Source organism: Miniopterus schreibersii (assembly GCF_964146895.1).
Source record: "Miniopterus schreibersii genome assembly, chromosome: 1".
Taxonomy (NCBI): domain Eukaryota; kingdom Metazoa; phylum Chordata; class Mammalia; order Chiroptera; family Miniopteridae; genus Miniopterus; species Miniopterus schreibersii.
In genome coordinates, this window is record NC_138101.1 from 43,528,241 (window position 1) to 43,542,298 (window position 14,058).

The 14,058-nt window shown below is 36.9% G+C and overlaps 1 protein-coding gene across 17 annotated transcripts in view; it reads right to left on the reverse strand.

Moving 5' to 3' along the window:
* The window catches only part of CCDC158 (coiled-coil domain containing 158), a 68,680-nt gene that overhangs the window by 11,919 nt on the left and 42,703 nt on the right, over positions 1-14,058 (reverse strand). For 14 of the 17 annotated variants that reach the window (XM_081148894.1, XM_081148889.1, XM_081148888.1 and 11 more), the window contains 4 exons: positions 13,852-13,964; positions 11,114-11,272; positions 5,846-5,938; positions 4,989-5,111 (listed from right to left, as the gene is read on the reverse strand). In XM_081148894.1, coding sequence (XP_081005020.1) covers positions 4,989-5,111; positions 5,846-5,938; positions 11,114-11,272; positions 13,852-13,964 — 488 coding nt within the window. Of the gene's footprint in view, positions 1-4,988; positions 5,112-5,845; positions 5,939-11,113; positions 11,273-13,851; positions 13,965-14,058 lie in introns of those variants that run through there. The other 3 variants (XM_081148896.1, XM_081148898.1, XR_013999635.1) reach the window with 2 other exon arrangements.

A 14,058-nucleotide genomic window follows, 5' to 3' on the forward strand; every position in this document is an offset into this window, starting at 1 on the left:
CTTTATTTAGTCAAAATTATCAATCTTTCCTTTTAATGTTTGTATATCTTGTAATACTTTTATTGATTCATTTTTAATACTTTACTATTTAATTTATATGTGACATATTTTGATTTATAATACAAGCAAAATATACTTTTTAAAATTAGAAAATAGTTAGAAAATGAACAATTAGAAAACATTCTTTATATATGACTCTTGCCTGGCTGGTAACGAAATAACTAAGCATAAGCTCTTCCTAAAGTTACTGGAGACCATCAAAGACTCCTGCTCTCCCTCAGCCCAACCCTATGACCCTTAGAGCACCCATTAAGGCTATTTCTAGAGGACACACATTTTCAGGTTAAAACTTCTACAAACTTTAGGTTTCAAGGTAAGAATATAAGCTTATACTGTTGCTGTTAAACTTAAGGTTTATTCTGTGATTTGATTAGATTCCTGTTACATTTTATGTTAGATTTGGTTCCAAAGTAACTCCTAAATTAGATCTTTAGTACACCTTCATCTCCACATACTATTCTAATGGCCTTGAGTCATATTACAGACAAATTTATGAGTTATGATGTGAAATAAGAAACGTCTAGGGAGAATGTGTGCTTCTCAACTGGTCCCATCTCCATTCTCCAAAGATAGAAGATAAATGTAAAAGCTAAAAATAAAAGCTTGATCTCATTCAGTTTGAATTGGATTATTCTATTTTGAGAATGATTAACTCCATCTCTCATACTTGTATTCCTGTTAGGAGACTATAATAAAAATGGGATGTAAATATACTTTTAAGAATGTATATCTATTATTTATACTGTATATTAGGATTGAGTGAGCAGGAAACAAAAGTTATAAAGTGTTGTTAAAATTCTTGCCCATATCATGGTACTTCAGTGACAAAGATCAAGCCCAGCTAGTACGAAATCCAGTGTATCTGTACAGAATCTGATATAGAAATAAACTGATTATATTGTCCTGGAAACAGTCTCTTTTTATGTGCTAGAATAACTTTTGTCTGAAACAGTAATATAAAATACTTTGATGTCAAGCTACCAATTACATGTGTATTTGTGTGTGTGTATGTGTGTATATATATACACACACATACATACCATAATACATACAAACATATCCAGGTGTTTGTGATTTATTATGTAAATCACATAATATAATTTTTCTGGTTTTCCTATTTTCTCACTTATAACACAAGGGGAATCATTTGAATAATTTTAGAAGTCTTTGAGGCTCTAAAATGGAACAATCCTCATTCTCCAAAACCAAATGAAATACAGTATTAGTCAGATATAGTATCTTTTTATATCATCAGTTATTTAAACCATTTTTTATAAACAGCATTCGGCAGGGGAGTACAGAGAAGCAGCACTATATAGTGGTTAAAAACACAGGCTCACTCAGGCTGTCTTAGCTAAATCTTGGAACAGCTATGTTTTTGGTGTGTGAACTCTGTAAGTCACTCAGCTGCTCCAAGAGCCAAGTTTCTTCTGTAAAATAGGCAGAATAATCAGCACTTACTCCTGTGGGCAGTTGTGAGGAATAAGTTAGACAATATACAGAAAGTACTTTGCTCAGTAAATCTCAGCTGTTATTAGAATCACAGAACAAGAAGACTAAAAGGAAGAAGAAATATGAAGGGACAGTGCAGGACAATGCAAACGGTAATATTCTGCTTCTAAACATAAGTTTGGTGTTTATTTCTGCTCTATCTAAAGCCCCACTAAAGTGACTAAAGACATTAACAAGATAAAGAGGAAAAGGAGAGATAATATTAGATGAGTAATGATAACAAAATTTGGGGGAATGGAAAGCAAGTGGATAATTCCATCACTGACTTAGCAGAACAAATAAAACTTAAAGTACCAGCACAACAAGAGGCAACCTGCTCTGCATGAAGGATTCTAGAAAGGCTAGGAAGGGAGGTCTCACGTATTCCTGAAGGCCAAGGGAAGGGAGAGCAGCAACATAGGAGGACTGGCTAACAGTCCATGGGAGAAGCTGTTAGAATCCCTAACATTCCCCCATAGAATCAGGTAACTGCTCATTTTTCCCCCTAAGTGAATCCAGAGGCTTCATCTCTGGGTGAGGTTGAACCAAAGGACTTTAAGCTCCAAAGGAGTATCTGGCATAGCAGGAAGGAGGCTGCAAACTGAAAATGTGAGCATTAAGGGAGGTCGCAGAGTAGACGGAAACCCCACATGCCCTGACCCACCCACCTCCCAGAAGCCCGGCAGACGGGTTTATATCTACCAGTCAGTACTAAGAGAATCCCTCCTTAGCGGAATTGACAGGACCAAGGGAAAAAAGAAATCCTATAGATAATTTTTGGGTTTCTCAATAAAAAAGTAATACCTAACCATCTACTATTTGACAACTCCTGTCAACTTTCAAAGAGCTTTTTATCAGCTTTTAGGGCCTCAATCTTAAATATGAAAGGCCAGCCAGTGATCACCAAACACTGAAGAAAAGTCTCTAATGTGAAGGACAGACATCAGAACAGAACAGAAAAAAATGAATTTGAAGAAACAGCAATAATTCAGGTGAGAGAAGAAAGTAATGAAAAACTGAAGTTAATATTCTGAAACAGAAATGAGAAAACATCATATCCATGAAAGAATTATATAAAACTATATATGGAGAAGATTTAAAACAAAAAGGGATCCCAGAAATTAAAACAATATATATTCAGAAAAAAATTTCAATAGTTTTTGGAAGATAAGAGTTGAAGAAATTTCCCAAAAAGTGGAAATAAAAGATGAGATGAAAAACGGAGTAAAAATTAAAGTGAGTTCTAACAGGCGACAAATAGAAATTCCAAGAAATAATTGAGGAAATGAAAGAAGAAAGTGATCAAATAAATGATACAAGAAAATTTCTGAGAAAAACAGAAAATGGGAATCTGCTAAGTACCCAACCCAACGAAGAAAAAAAGAACCCCTCGCCCAGTATAAATCATCTGAAATGAATCCCAGGGGTAAAGACTCTGGAACCAAAATGGCATAACAGCAATAAAACTTTGACCATCAAATCTAAGTGAAGAATAAAGGTATTTTTCAGACATACAAAGTTTTAAAACAAAGAATTCACCTTTTCACAGGAAGTCACTGCATTATATGCTCAACCAAAAGAAAGAAATAAACCAAGAAGGGAATTAAACCTAAAAAACACACACAAAAAATGACCAACCAAACAAACAAAAAACCCAGACAAAAAGGTAGAAGGGAATCCAGAAGCCTACCATGCAGCTAGCGGAGAAGCAACCAATCCAGACAAGAGCAAAATATGGAGGGTTTTAAAAGACACAGTATACAGAATACTATAGGCATTGAGTACCTATTACATGCTAGATACTGTTCTAGGCACTTGAGACAGAGATACCAATGAACAAAACAAAGAATGTATGTTACTTTTATTGTGTAAAAGTATATACTATAATTTTAATTAAGAGAAGAAATTAATTGTATAAAACATGCCTGACAGTCCATTTAGAAAATATAGTTTATTTTTGCTGTTAGAACTATTAAAATTTTAATTTAATATATTTATGACTGATACTTTTTCAGTGATAGGTGAAATTCTTTATAATCAAGTAGAGTCTATATATTAAACAGCTAGGCAAAATCTACCACTTTGGTTTTAGGATAATGAATGAAAAGTCATGGAATTTCAGAGCTGATTTTTCTAGATGGCCCTAGAGATCTTCTAGTCCAGACTCCTCATTAGAGATGGAAAGAGCAAGGTATAACATATTTAACTGGCTTTCCAAGGTCACACAAAGTAGTGAGAGTCACATCTTGGGTCCAAATGACTCCTGGTGAAATGTTCTTCGTTGCTGTTATTTGACTTGCAGAGGTTTTTTTTGGAGAGGGGGGTTTATTAATTTTTATCAGTATAGCATGTACTTGGTTTTAAAGGTAAAATGATTTTACAACACTTAAAACAAAAAGCAGCAGTCTCCTGCCCTTCCTCTGTCCATCTCAAGTTTAGTCTCCAGAGAGAAGAATATGCTTACCCTCTAATATTAATATTATTCTAGCCCTGTCTGGTGTGGCTCAGTTGGTTGGGCATAGTCCCATGTACCATAAGGCTGCCTGTTGATTCCCAGAGGCAGCTGATCGATGGTTTGCTCTCACACTGATGTTTCTCTCTCTCCCCTTCTCTCAAAAAAAATTATTCTATTGTTTGATAGACTATCCTATTATTTATTGTGTGATTGCTTGTTTTTCAGTACACACATCTTAAGTGTGTGAGAGGAATCCATTTCAGCATTTCACAGTGCTATGTCCATTTAAATGGCACAGGTAGAACAACTGGAAGGTCACTGGTGATCCTGTTGCTGTACATACAATAATACTGTTAATTAATGAAATTGATTTTCATGGGTGACTTATGAAATAAGTCTTACTTGTTTAGAGTTGGAGCTGAATACAGGTTGCAGGGAGTTAGTGCTTCTATAAATATATTTTTTAAGAAGAAATATATCTAAATTTTACATTGCACATATTTTCCCCGAGCTTGAAAAGTATAAAAGGTTATACGAAAATATTTCCAAAATTCCGAATATTTTATGATTATGAGTAAGTTCACATACAGTTCTTGAGTCATTTTCACCTTGGCAGAGTATTAGATACACCAGTAATTTGCCTTTGGCATTTTCAAAAATGCTTATTATTGCTATCTCAGCATTTGCTTTGTAACCTGGAAATGCTTGTGATGGAAAGGTTTGAACAGATGGCTATTAAATAATTTACTTTAAGAGTTATTGTTAACATTGAACCCACTGAATACTTCATGTTTGTTTTCCCCAGAGAAAACATTAAATAGTGAAGAAAACATTTTCATTCATCTGGTCTACATAAATCTAAAATCTAACAATTAAAAATGCCATAACTAAAGATAAATTTTTTTTAAAGGAAATTCTTCTCAGTCTAAAATTCTCTATATATTCTGTCATTTGCATCATGGATTGTAGGACCAGTCCTCACATGAGACAGGAAGCTGGCCGTAGACTGGGAAGATGGTATATTAGAGTGAGAACGGGCAGCAGAGGACTGCAGAAGGCGTGGTTTCACAGAAGAATTTGAGGTGTATCCAGGGCCCTGAAGTTCCTGGAAAACAACACAGATGTGAGCAAAATAACTGTCAAAACGTATTTTTGCAAACATAAACCAATCATCTTAAACAAGATGATTCTGGGTGCCTAAGTTACCCTTTGAAGACTAAGCATGTGCTTAGGAAGATGCCTTCACACTTCTGGTTGATAAAAGCATTCCAGACATGAAAACACACCCAGCACACTATGCCACTACACTGGTTCCCAAATTTTGCCAAAGACTCCATGCTGGTGCTGGCGTACTACTGCGAAAATCCTCTACAACAGGAGTGCTCTAGCTGTGAAAGTATCCATTACTGAGCCTGTCAAGTATGCCTGCAACTTTAAAATATACTTAGAAAATAGACATATATTTCAGTGGAAAATGTACTGTTTTTAAAGAACACAAGTTTTTGGCATGCAGATTACATCATTTTTGTTATTCTCCAAACAGGCCAAACATACTTGCACTTTGGGCCTTTGCATGCAAACTCTTCCCTCAGGTATTGCCAAGGCAGGCACTTTTGTGTTTCCCCCCCTTATTATGAGTTTAAGCATGGTGCTTCAATTTAACACTATACATAAACAGGGGCGCATGTAACAAAGTTTGTACAGATTTTATAATTGCTAGTATCAGAGAATGTTGAAAGTACACTGGGATGTATCTAAGGTAATAAAATATAAGTATATCAAACAAAAGCATTACTTTGCTCATCCCACTATTTATGATGAAAAAGAAAAAGACCTTACTTTTACGTCCAAAGTGTGCTGAAGCTTCAAGCGCACGGATTCTTGCTCCTGGCGTTGTATTATATCTTGGCATTCTGCAAACTGCAAAGATGCCTACAATTAAGCAACCACATGAGATTTACCCTCCACTTCACGCAACTGTATTTTATCAATCTATAAACACAGAGTTGCCACCTCTTCAAGGACTCCCCCCTCTTAACACACGGTATTCATCTTGCTATCTGCTTTATCCAGTCAACAGAGAGCACTGGAGGCCATGTCTCTCCCCTCTGTATCCCAGCACCTATAGCATTTAGCATGTGGAGGGCACTCAGAAGAATGAGTGCACTACAGAGAAAATGAGCAAATGTAAAAAATTTACAGAAAAATAACCACGACTGAAATCATTGAGTCAGTGCGCCATGCTTTCAGATCAAAAGTGGCAAAGTCAATGTATCATGTTTCAAGATCAAAATTGGCACAGATAAAAAGATCACATCATTTTATCTACCCATGAAAGAAGGCTTTGATTTTTTAAGAATCAAGGGCTGGTTTGGGTAAATTTTTGGCATTCCAGTGTTTTCAGGTGACAAGAAAATGATTACATTCCTTCATAATAAATGGTAATGACAAATACAGTGTCATCGATCCTTCTCATTCTTTAAGCTGTATTTTCTACCTCCACCTTCTGGACCCCACAAAGTGCCAGATATTAGCATTGTGTTATCATTTTATTGATATTATTAACAGACTGTCTTCTACTTAGTGTTCAAGTAATTCTTTGGTGGTTAGATTGGAGACACTGTTATTTATTCAGTCCTCTAAGGAGCATCTTACATCTTATAGCTTACATCTCCTGTGACTGTGCTAGCCTGGAACAGATAATTTTGTAAAAGGTACACATTATAACTGTATCCTTTTTTCCCCCTGGAATGTGAAGATCTTTTTAACTAAAGTATAGTTGACATATAATATTATATTAGTTTCAGGTGTACAACATAGTGAGATTTCACATTTATACACCTTACTAAGTGATCACCATAAAAACTCCACTATCCGTCACCGTACAAAGTTACTGTGATATTATTGACTGTATTCCCTATGCTGTACTTTACATCCCTGTGACTTATTCATGTTATAACTGTAGGTCTGTTATAAGTTTGTACCTTTTAGCCCATACCCTCTAGCAACTATCAGTTTTGCTGTATCTACGAGTCTGTTGGTTTTGTTTGTTCATTTGTTCATTTACTTTTTTAGATTCCATGCATAAGTGAAATTATATAGTATTTGTCTCTGACTTATTTCACTTAACATCATACCCTCTAGGTCTATGTATGTTGTTGCAAATGGCAAGATTTCATTCTTTTTCATAGCTGAGTAACATACCCACTCCTTTATCCACTCATCTATTGATGAACACCCAGGTTGCTTCCATATCTTGGCCATTGTAAATAATGTTGCAGTGAACATAGGGGTGCATGTATCTTTACAAACTAGTGTTCTGTTTCTTCAGATAAATGCCCCGAAGTAGAATTACTGGGTCCTTCTTTGTCTCTTGTTATAGCCTTTGTTTTAAAGTCTGTTTTGTCTGATATAAGCATTCTTATCCCAGCTTTTCTTTTTTGTTTCCATTTTCATGAAATATCTTTTTCCATCCCTTTACTTTCAGTCTGTCTGTCTTTTAATCTGGAGTCTCATATAGGCATCATATGTAAGTGTTCTGTTTTTTATCCATTCAGTCACCCAATGTTTTTTAACTGAGTACTCAGTCAATTTACATTTAAAGTAATCATTGATAGGTATGTACTTATTGCCATTTTGTTTTCATACTAGATTTTAAAATGGTTGGTCTACTATCTTTCCTATATGTTCACTTTTATGAGTGGGATGTTTTTCTTCCATGTATTTTCTTATTTCTAGTTTTTGCCTTTTCTTTTTCACTTTAAAGAATTCCCTTTAACATTTCTTGTAATGCCAGTTTAGGGGTTATAAGCTCCTTTAGCTTTTGCTTGTCTGGATAAAATTTTTTTTTAAATTGAATTTATTGGTATGACATTGTTCACAAAACTATACAGGTTTCAAGTGTACAACTCAATAAAACATCATCTGCATACTGCATTGTGTGTTCATCACCTCAAACAAAGTCTCTTTCTGTCCCCATAAACCTCACTTTTGCCCACCTCCCCAGAGCCCCCCCCCCTTTTCCCTCTGGCTATCACCACACTGTTGTGTCTGTGTTATGCATATATGATGTTTGGCTAATTGGATCTTCTCTCATCCAGTCCCCCAATGCCGTTCTTCCCAATGCCCTTCCCCTCTCACACTGTCAGTCTGTTCCTTGTATCCATGCCTCTGGTTTTGCCAGTTTATTTTACTCATTAGATTCCACATATAAGTAAGATCATATGGTATTTGTCTTTCTCTGACTGGCTTATTTTACTTAGCATAATATTCTCCAGGTCCATCCATGCTGTTGCAAAAGGTAAGATTTTCTTCTTTTTAAAGCTGTGTAGCATTCCATTGTGTAAATGTACCACAGCTTTTTTTATCCACTCATCTACTGATGGGCACTAGGGCTCTTTCCAGATCTTGGCTATTGTAAATAATGCTGCAATAAACATAGGTGTGCAAATATTTTTTCAAATTAGTGTTTTGTGTTTCTTAGTATATATTCCCAGAAGTGGGATCCCTGAGTCAAAAGGCAGTCTCATTTTCAATTTTTTGAGGAATCTCCATGCTGTTTCCACAGTGGTTGAACCAGTCTGCATTCCCAGCAGCAGTGCATGAGGGTCCTCTTTTCTCCACATCCTCACTTGTTGTTTGTTGATTTATTGATGGTAGCCATTCTGACAGGTCTGTGATATCTCATGGTAGTTTTAATTTGCATTTCTCTGTGATTAGTGGCATTAAGCATTTTTCCATATGTCTGCTGGCCATCTCTATGTCCTCTTTGGAGAAGTGTATATTCAGGTCCTTTGCCCATTTTTTAATTGGATTGTCTGTCTTCCTGGTGGTGAGTTGTATACGTTCTTTATATATTTTGGAAATTAACCCATTATCAGATGTATCATTGACAAATATGTTTTCCCCATTCAGTGGGTTCCCTTTTCATTTTACTGATGGTTTCTTTTGCTGTGCAAAAGCTTTTAATCTTGTTCTCTCCTTCAATTCTGAATGATAACCTTGCTGCGTAGAGTATTCTTGGCTCTAGGTTTTCTTCTTTCATCATGTTGAATATATCATGCCACTCCCTTCTGGCCTGCAAAATTTCTGTTGAAAAGTCAGCTGATGATCTTATGAACATTCCCTTGTATGTAACTAGTTGTTTTTCTCTTGCTGCTTTTAAGATTCTCTCTCTATAATTAAATTGTTAAAAGTTAATGTGTCTTGGTTTAAGTCTCTATGAGTTCATCTTCTTTGGGACTGTCTGTGCTTCCTGGACTTGGATGACCATTTTCTTTACCAGATTAGGGAAGTTTTCAGCCATTATTTCTTCCAATAAGTTTTCTGTCCCTTTTTCTCTTTTCTCCTTCTGGAACCCCTATGATTTGAATGCCATTATGGCTGATGTTGTCCCAAAGGTCCCTTATGTTATTCTCATTCTTTTAAATTACTTTCTCTTTTTGATCTTCCAATTGGGTGATTTCCATTATCCTGTCTTCCTGACAGCTGATCCATTCTTCTGATTCCCTCCAGTGTATCTTTCATTTGTTATAATCTTCAGTTCTGATAGGTACTTTTTATAATTTTTATGTCTTTTTTGAAGTTCTAACTGAGTTTATCCACTTGTCTGCAGAGTTTGATGAGCATCTTTGTGACTATTACTTTGAACTCTTTATCTAGTAGACAGCTTACCTCAGTTTGTTCTTTTTCTGGGGTTTTGTCCTGTGGATTGTTTGTTTGTAACATTCTTTTCTTATTTTGTCTGTCTGTTTCTATGTATTAGGTGGGTCAGCTAAATCTCCTGGTCTTGAAAAAGTGACCTTATTTAGAAGGTGTCTGGTGGGGCTAAGTGGTGGAATCCCCCTTGTAACCAGAGCCAGGTGCTCCAGAGATGTTCCCTGGGTAGACTAGTGTGGCCTCCTATTGTGGTTGGACCACAATTTCTATGGACACATTGGCAGGAGAGGCTACTCTTGGGACCACTGACTTTGAGGCCTGGCCACAACTGTTGTGGGATCAGTGATGTATGGGCAAGCCTTTGGTGTGGTGGGCTGCGAGGCCCAACCATGCTATTGCAGAGACACTGCTGTGTGCTGGTGCTAACTACAGTTTCCCACTGGGTGTGTCAGGGCAGGAGCTGTTTTGGAGGGGTGCTATCTTGGGTGGGTCCTCAGGGAAACCCCAGGGTGGGGTGAAGAGTGTTAGTAAGGTCAATGGAGAGTGTCAGAAATGGCACCTGCCAGTGTCATACCAGCTAGGTTAAAGAAAGGGGGAAAAATGGTGCCTGCCAGCACCTCTGACTCAGGAGAAAGTTCCAAAATATCCCTGTCCCTCCAGCACACACCCTAAAATTAGTCAATGTATCACCTTCACATATGACCTAGGTGCTTTTCAAACTGTTGCCTCTGTGCTGGGAATCAGAAAGAGAGCAACCTGGACTTCCTATAGCCCTTTGGTTCTTCTAGATGTAAGCCCTGCTGGTTTTCAAAGCCAGATGTTAAGGGGGCTCCTCTTTCTGGTGCAGGTCACTCAGGCTAGGGCTCAGGCTCCTCATTCTTTTGGGGGATGACCTCCCTAGTTGTGATATTTCTCCCTCATGTGAGTCACCTCAAGGGCAGTGGGAGATAGGGTAGGTCCTGACTAGATTTAGTCTCTACTCCTCCTACCCGTTTCAATGTAGCTTTTTCTTTATATCCATAATTGTAGAAAATCTGTTCTGGTAGTCTTCAGGTTATTCTCAGAGATAGCTGTCCTATAAGTAGTTGTAGTTTTGATGCCAGTGAGAGAAGGTGAGCTCAGGATCTTCCTACTCCACCATCTTGAACTTGAAGGCAGGAGCCTTGCTCTTGAATGCCAATTTCAGTTGTCCATGAAATGTTGTTCCTTGTGGTTGGTGCAATGCCCCCACAACCAATGTGTCTCCAGATAAGATTGCTGAGTCACTCTATAACTGTATTCTTAAAGCTCAGAATAGTCTTCTCTATAGGACGGTTTTTCAGTGTGCTAGGTGATTGAGCTATAATACAGATTTGGTTCCTACCAACATGGAGTTTTCATTCAGAATAATTCTGCTTAGTTAATAGCTATTTAGTAGATGAAAACTTTATATATTTAGTTAATAACTACCTTATCAAGAGCAACTTCCATATTTGCAACCTTTTCTTTCAAACGACGTTCCTGAGATCTCAGGACTTCTAGTTCTCCAGCAATCTTGTTTTTCTCTGTTGCAACAGTACTCAACTCCTGGCTTAATTTATTCTTTTCTTCTTTTAGAAAATGCTTTTCCTACAATTAAGAGGAGAAAGATAGCAGCAATAATATACTGATGTAGATGCTGAGATGTGATGAAAATATAAAACTTATATAAAGATCTGAATACAGTTTAATTCATAGGCCATTTAATTGCTTCTGAGTTAGAGTTAGGAGCTGCTAGAATGATGTTCCCATGTACTGTCTCATTTTTATCACTACTGGTATTATTATTTTTCCTAGGCTTAGTAAATCCTTATGTTGTCATAAAAAGAAAGTGTATGGTAATTAGAGAATGAGTGATCATACACCAAATTTTTTTGAAACTTGTTTAAAATGACAGAAGACATTTAAAGAAGATGCATTTATTTGAAAGTTTTATGAGTTTCTATTTTGTTTCAAGGTTGAATATTCATTTCACAAATGCCAGCAGTCCCTCCAACATAAAAAGAAATGGGTCATACAGCTCCGCCCTCAAGACACTTATGGGCCAATAATGAGAATGAGCTTACTGATATACTTATAGAAAGTCTTTGGGATTCAACAAAAATTTCATTAAAATTAGTTCATTCCGCCCAGCCGGGCATGGCTCAGCGGCTGAGCATCAACCTAGGATCCAGGCGATCAGGGTTCGATTCCTGGTCAGGGCACATGCGCGGGTTGCGGGCTGCAGCTGATCAATGGCTCTCTCATCATTGATGTTTCTATCTCTCTCTCTCACTCTCCTTTCCTCTCTCTGAAGTCAATGAAGATATATTTAAAAAAAAAAAAAATTAGTTCATTCCTTTAAAAAACATGATGGAATAGGTAGACAAAAAGAAATGCATAGTAGTCAAGTTAAAACACAGACTTCAACTTATTGAGTCTATATTTCTTTAAATATCTTTTTCATAGAGAAAATGTTTAATGTAAACAAGGTAGTATCACCACTGTAATACACATTTTGGATGCAAATAATTATTCCTTTTCTGGTTAGTTAGGCAGAAAAGGTTTCAGAAAGAAAGGGGGATTTATTTTACAAACTGCCACCTTTCCTTTAGAAGGGAATGCCACTGAGCTCTGATGAATACCTTCCTTTAGTGAGGGCAGGCATCTTGGTGACAGCAGGCAGTACTCTTAATGTCCTAAGTGCCCTCAGGGAGGATAAGCAAAAGCACTGCTTTAGGTTCCAAACAGGCAAATAATGGATGAAAAAAGAAAAATTCAGGATGAGGAAAAAAAGGGAGAAAACAAATGGTAAAGAACAAAGAAGTATATACGTATTTGTTAATATTTAGCCTCATTCTAAACAGGTATTTCAGCAGCTCATTTTGGGTGTGGGGAAAGCAATTACTTGAGTTGCACTTATTATTTGCTCTTTGTAGTCTCACCTCCATTACAGTCAGTTCTAACTCTTCCTTTAAAAATGCAAACTTGTCCTAGGAGACATCTCTGGGCTCATCCAGACCTAAAATTCTTAGAGTTTATTTTTCTCTCTTACCCTTCTAAAATGTTTTAAATAAAATAAAATTTTAATAATTTAAATGATGGGGAAAAATGCAAATTTGTTCCAAAGTGTGATATTATCAGGGGACATTTGGGCATAACACAAATTTCTTTCTTTTTTTTTCTTCGTTAATCCTCACCTGAGAATATTTTTTCCATTACTTTTCAGAAGAGAGTGGAAGGAGAGAGAGAGAAACATTGATTTGAAAGAGAAACATCTACTTGAGAGAGACACATCTATTGGTTGCTTCCCACACATGACCCGACTGGGGCCAGGGATAGAGTCTGCAACCAAGGTATGTGCCCTTGGCCAGAATCGAACCTGGGACCCTTCAGTCCGCAGGCCAAGGCTCTAACCACTGAGTAAAACGGCTAGGGTACAAATATCACTTTTACTTATGTGAAGTTTCATTTATGAGAAATATTAGTCAATGCAGGAAACTGCACCCAGCTAAACAAAGCTGCATAGGAATATACAAAAAGCATACATACACTGTTCAACTATTTTTCAGCTCCTCAATTTACTTTGTATTATGAGTCACATCCAAGCACAGCTGGCGTTATATAAAAGCCACCTTCTACCCCTTCGTAGCAATTCACAAGCTGCAGCCCTTCAACACACTTCCACAAGGAAACTTCTGGTGTTTTTTAAGGTAAGGGGGCATAGCTGCTGAAGTATTTATATATTTCCGAACCACTGAACACGTGTAGTACTGTGCTCCCATTTTCGTTAGGTTCCTTTTGTGTGTGTGTGTCACTGATGAAATCTGTTAGTGTAGTGTTCCTCATCCCATTGTTTCCATAAACCCTGTGGTTTTTATTGCACAATTTTGTATACCACAGTAATTTTAGGAACACATGCCACATTATAGAGAAACTGCTTTGTTTATAATCATTCCCTGTCTCTATCAGGAATGTCTCTCTCACGTTTGCCCACTTCCTGCATTTAACTAGCTCTTTTGAGATCCGGCTCAAATGTCCTTTAGGAACCTTTTCCTCGTTTTCTCGGTCAGAAATAACCTCTTCTCTTTTCTCCACTGTGCTTTTTAATCTCTGCTCTCTCTTATTCTGTTTCCTAGTGCATTCATGAGTGAACGTATTGGTTTCCCCACCCCACGACAGGAACTTACCTTATTTGAATTTGTCATTGCCTCTTCCAAAAATTGTATCTTGCTCTGAAGGGCATCTATCTGACCTCTTTTAGCTGTGATTTGCTTTTGCATTCCCATTGCCACTTTCATAGCTGGAAAAAAAGGAAGTATAATGTGCCTTAGTTTTTAAGTTTATAAATTTTGAGAGGCCATTAAAATGTGATGGTTAAACATTATGGGAAGATG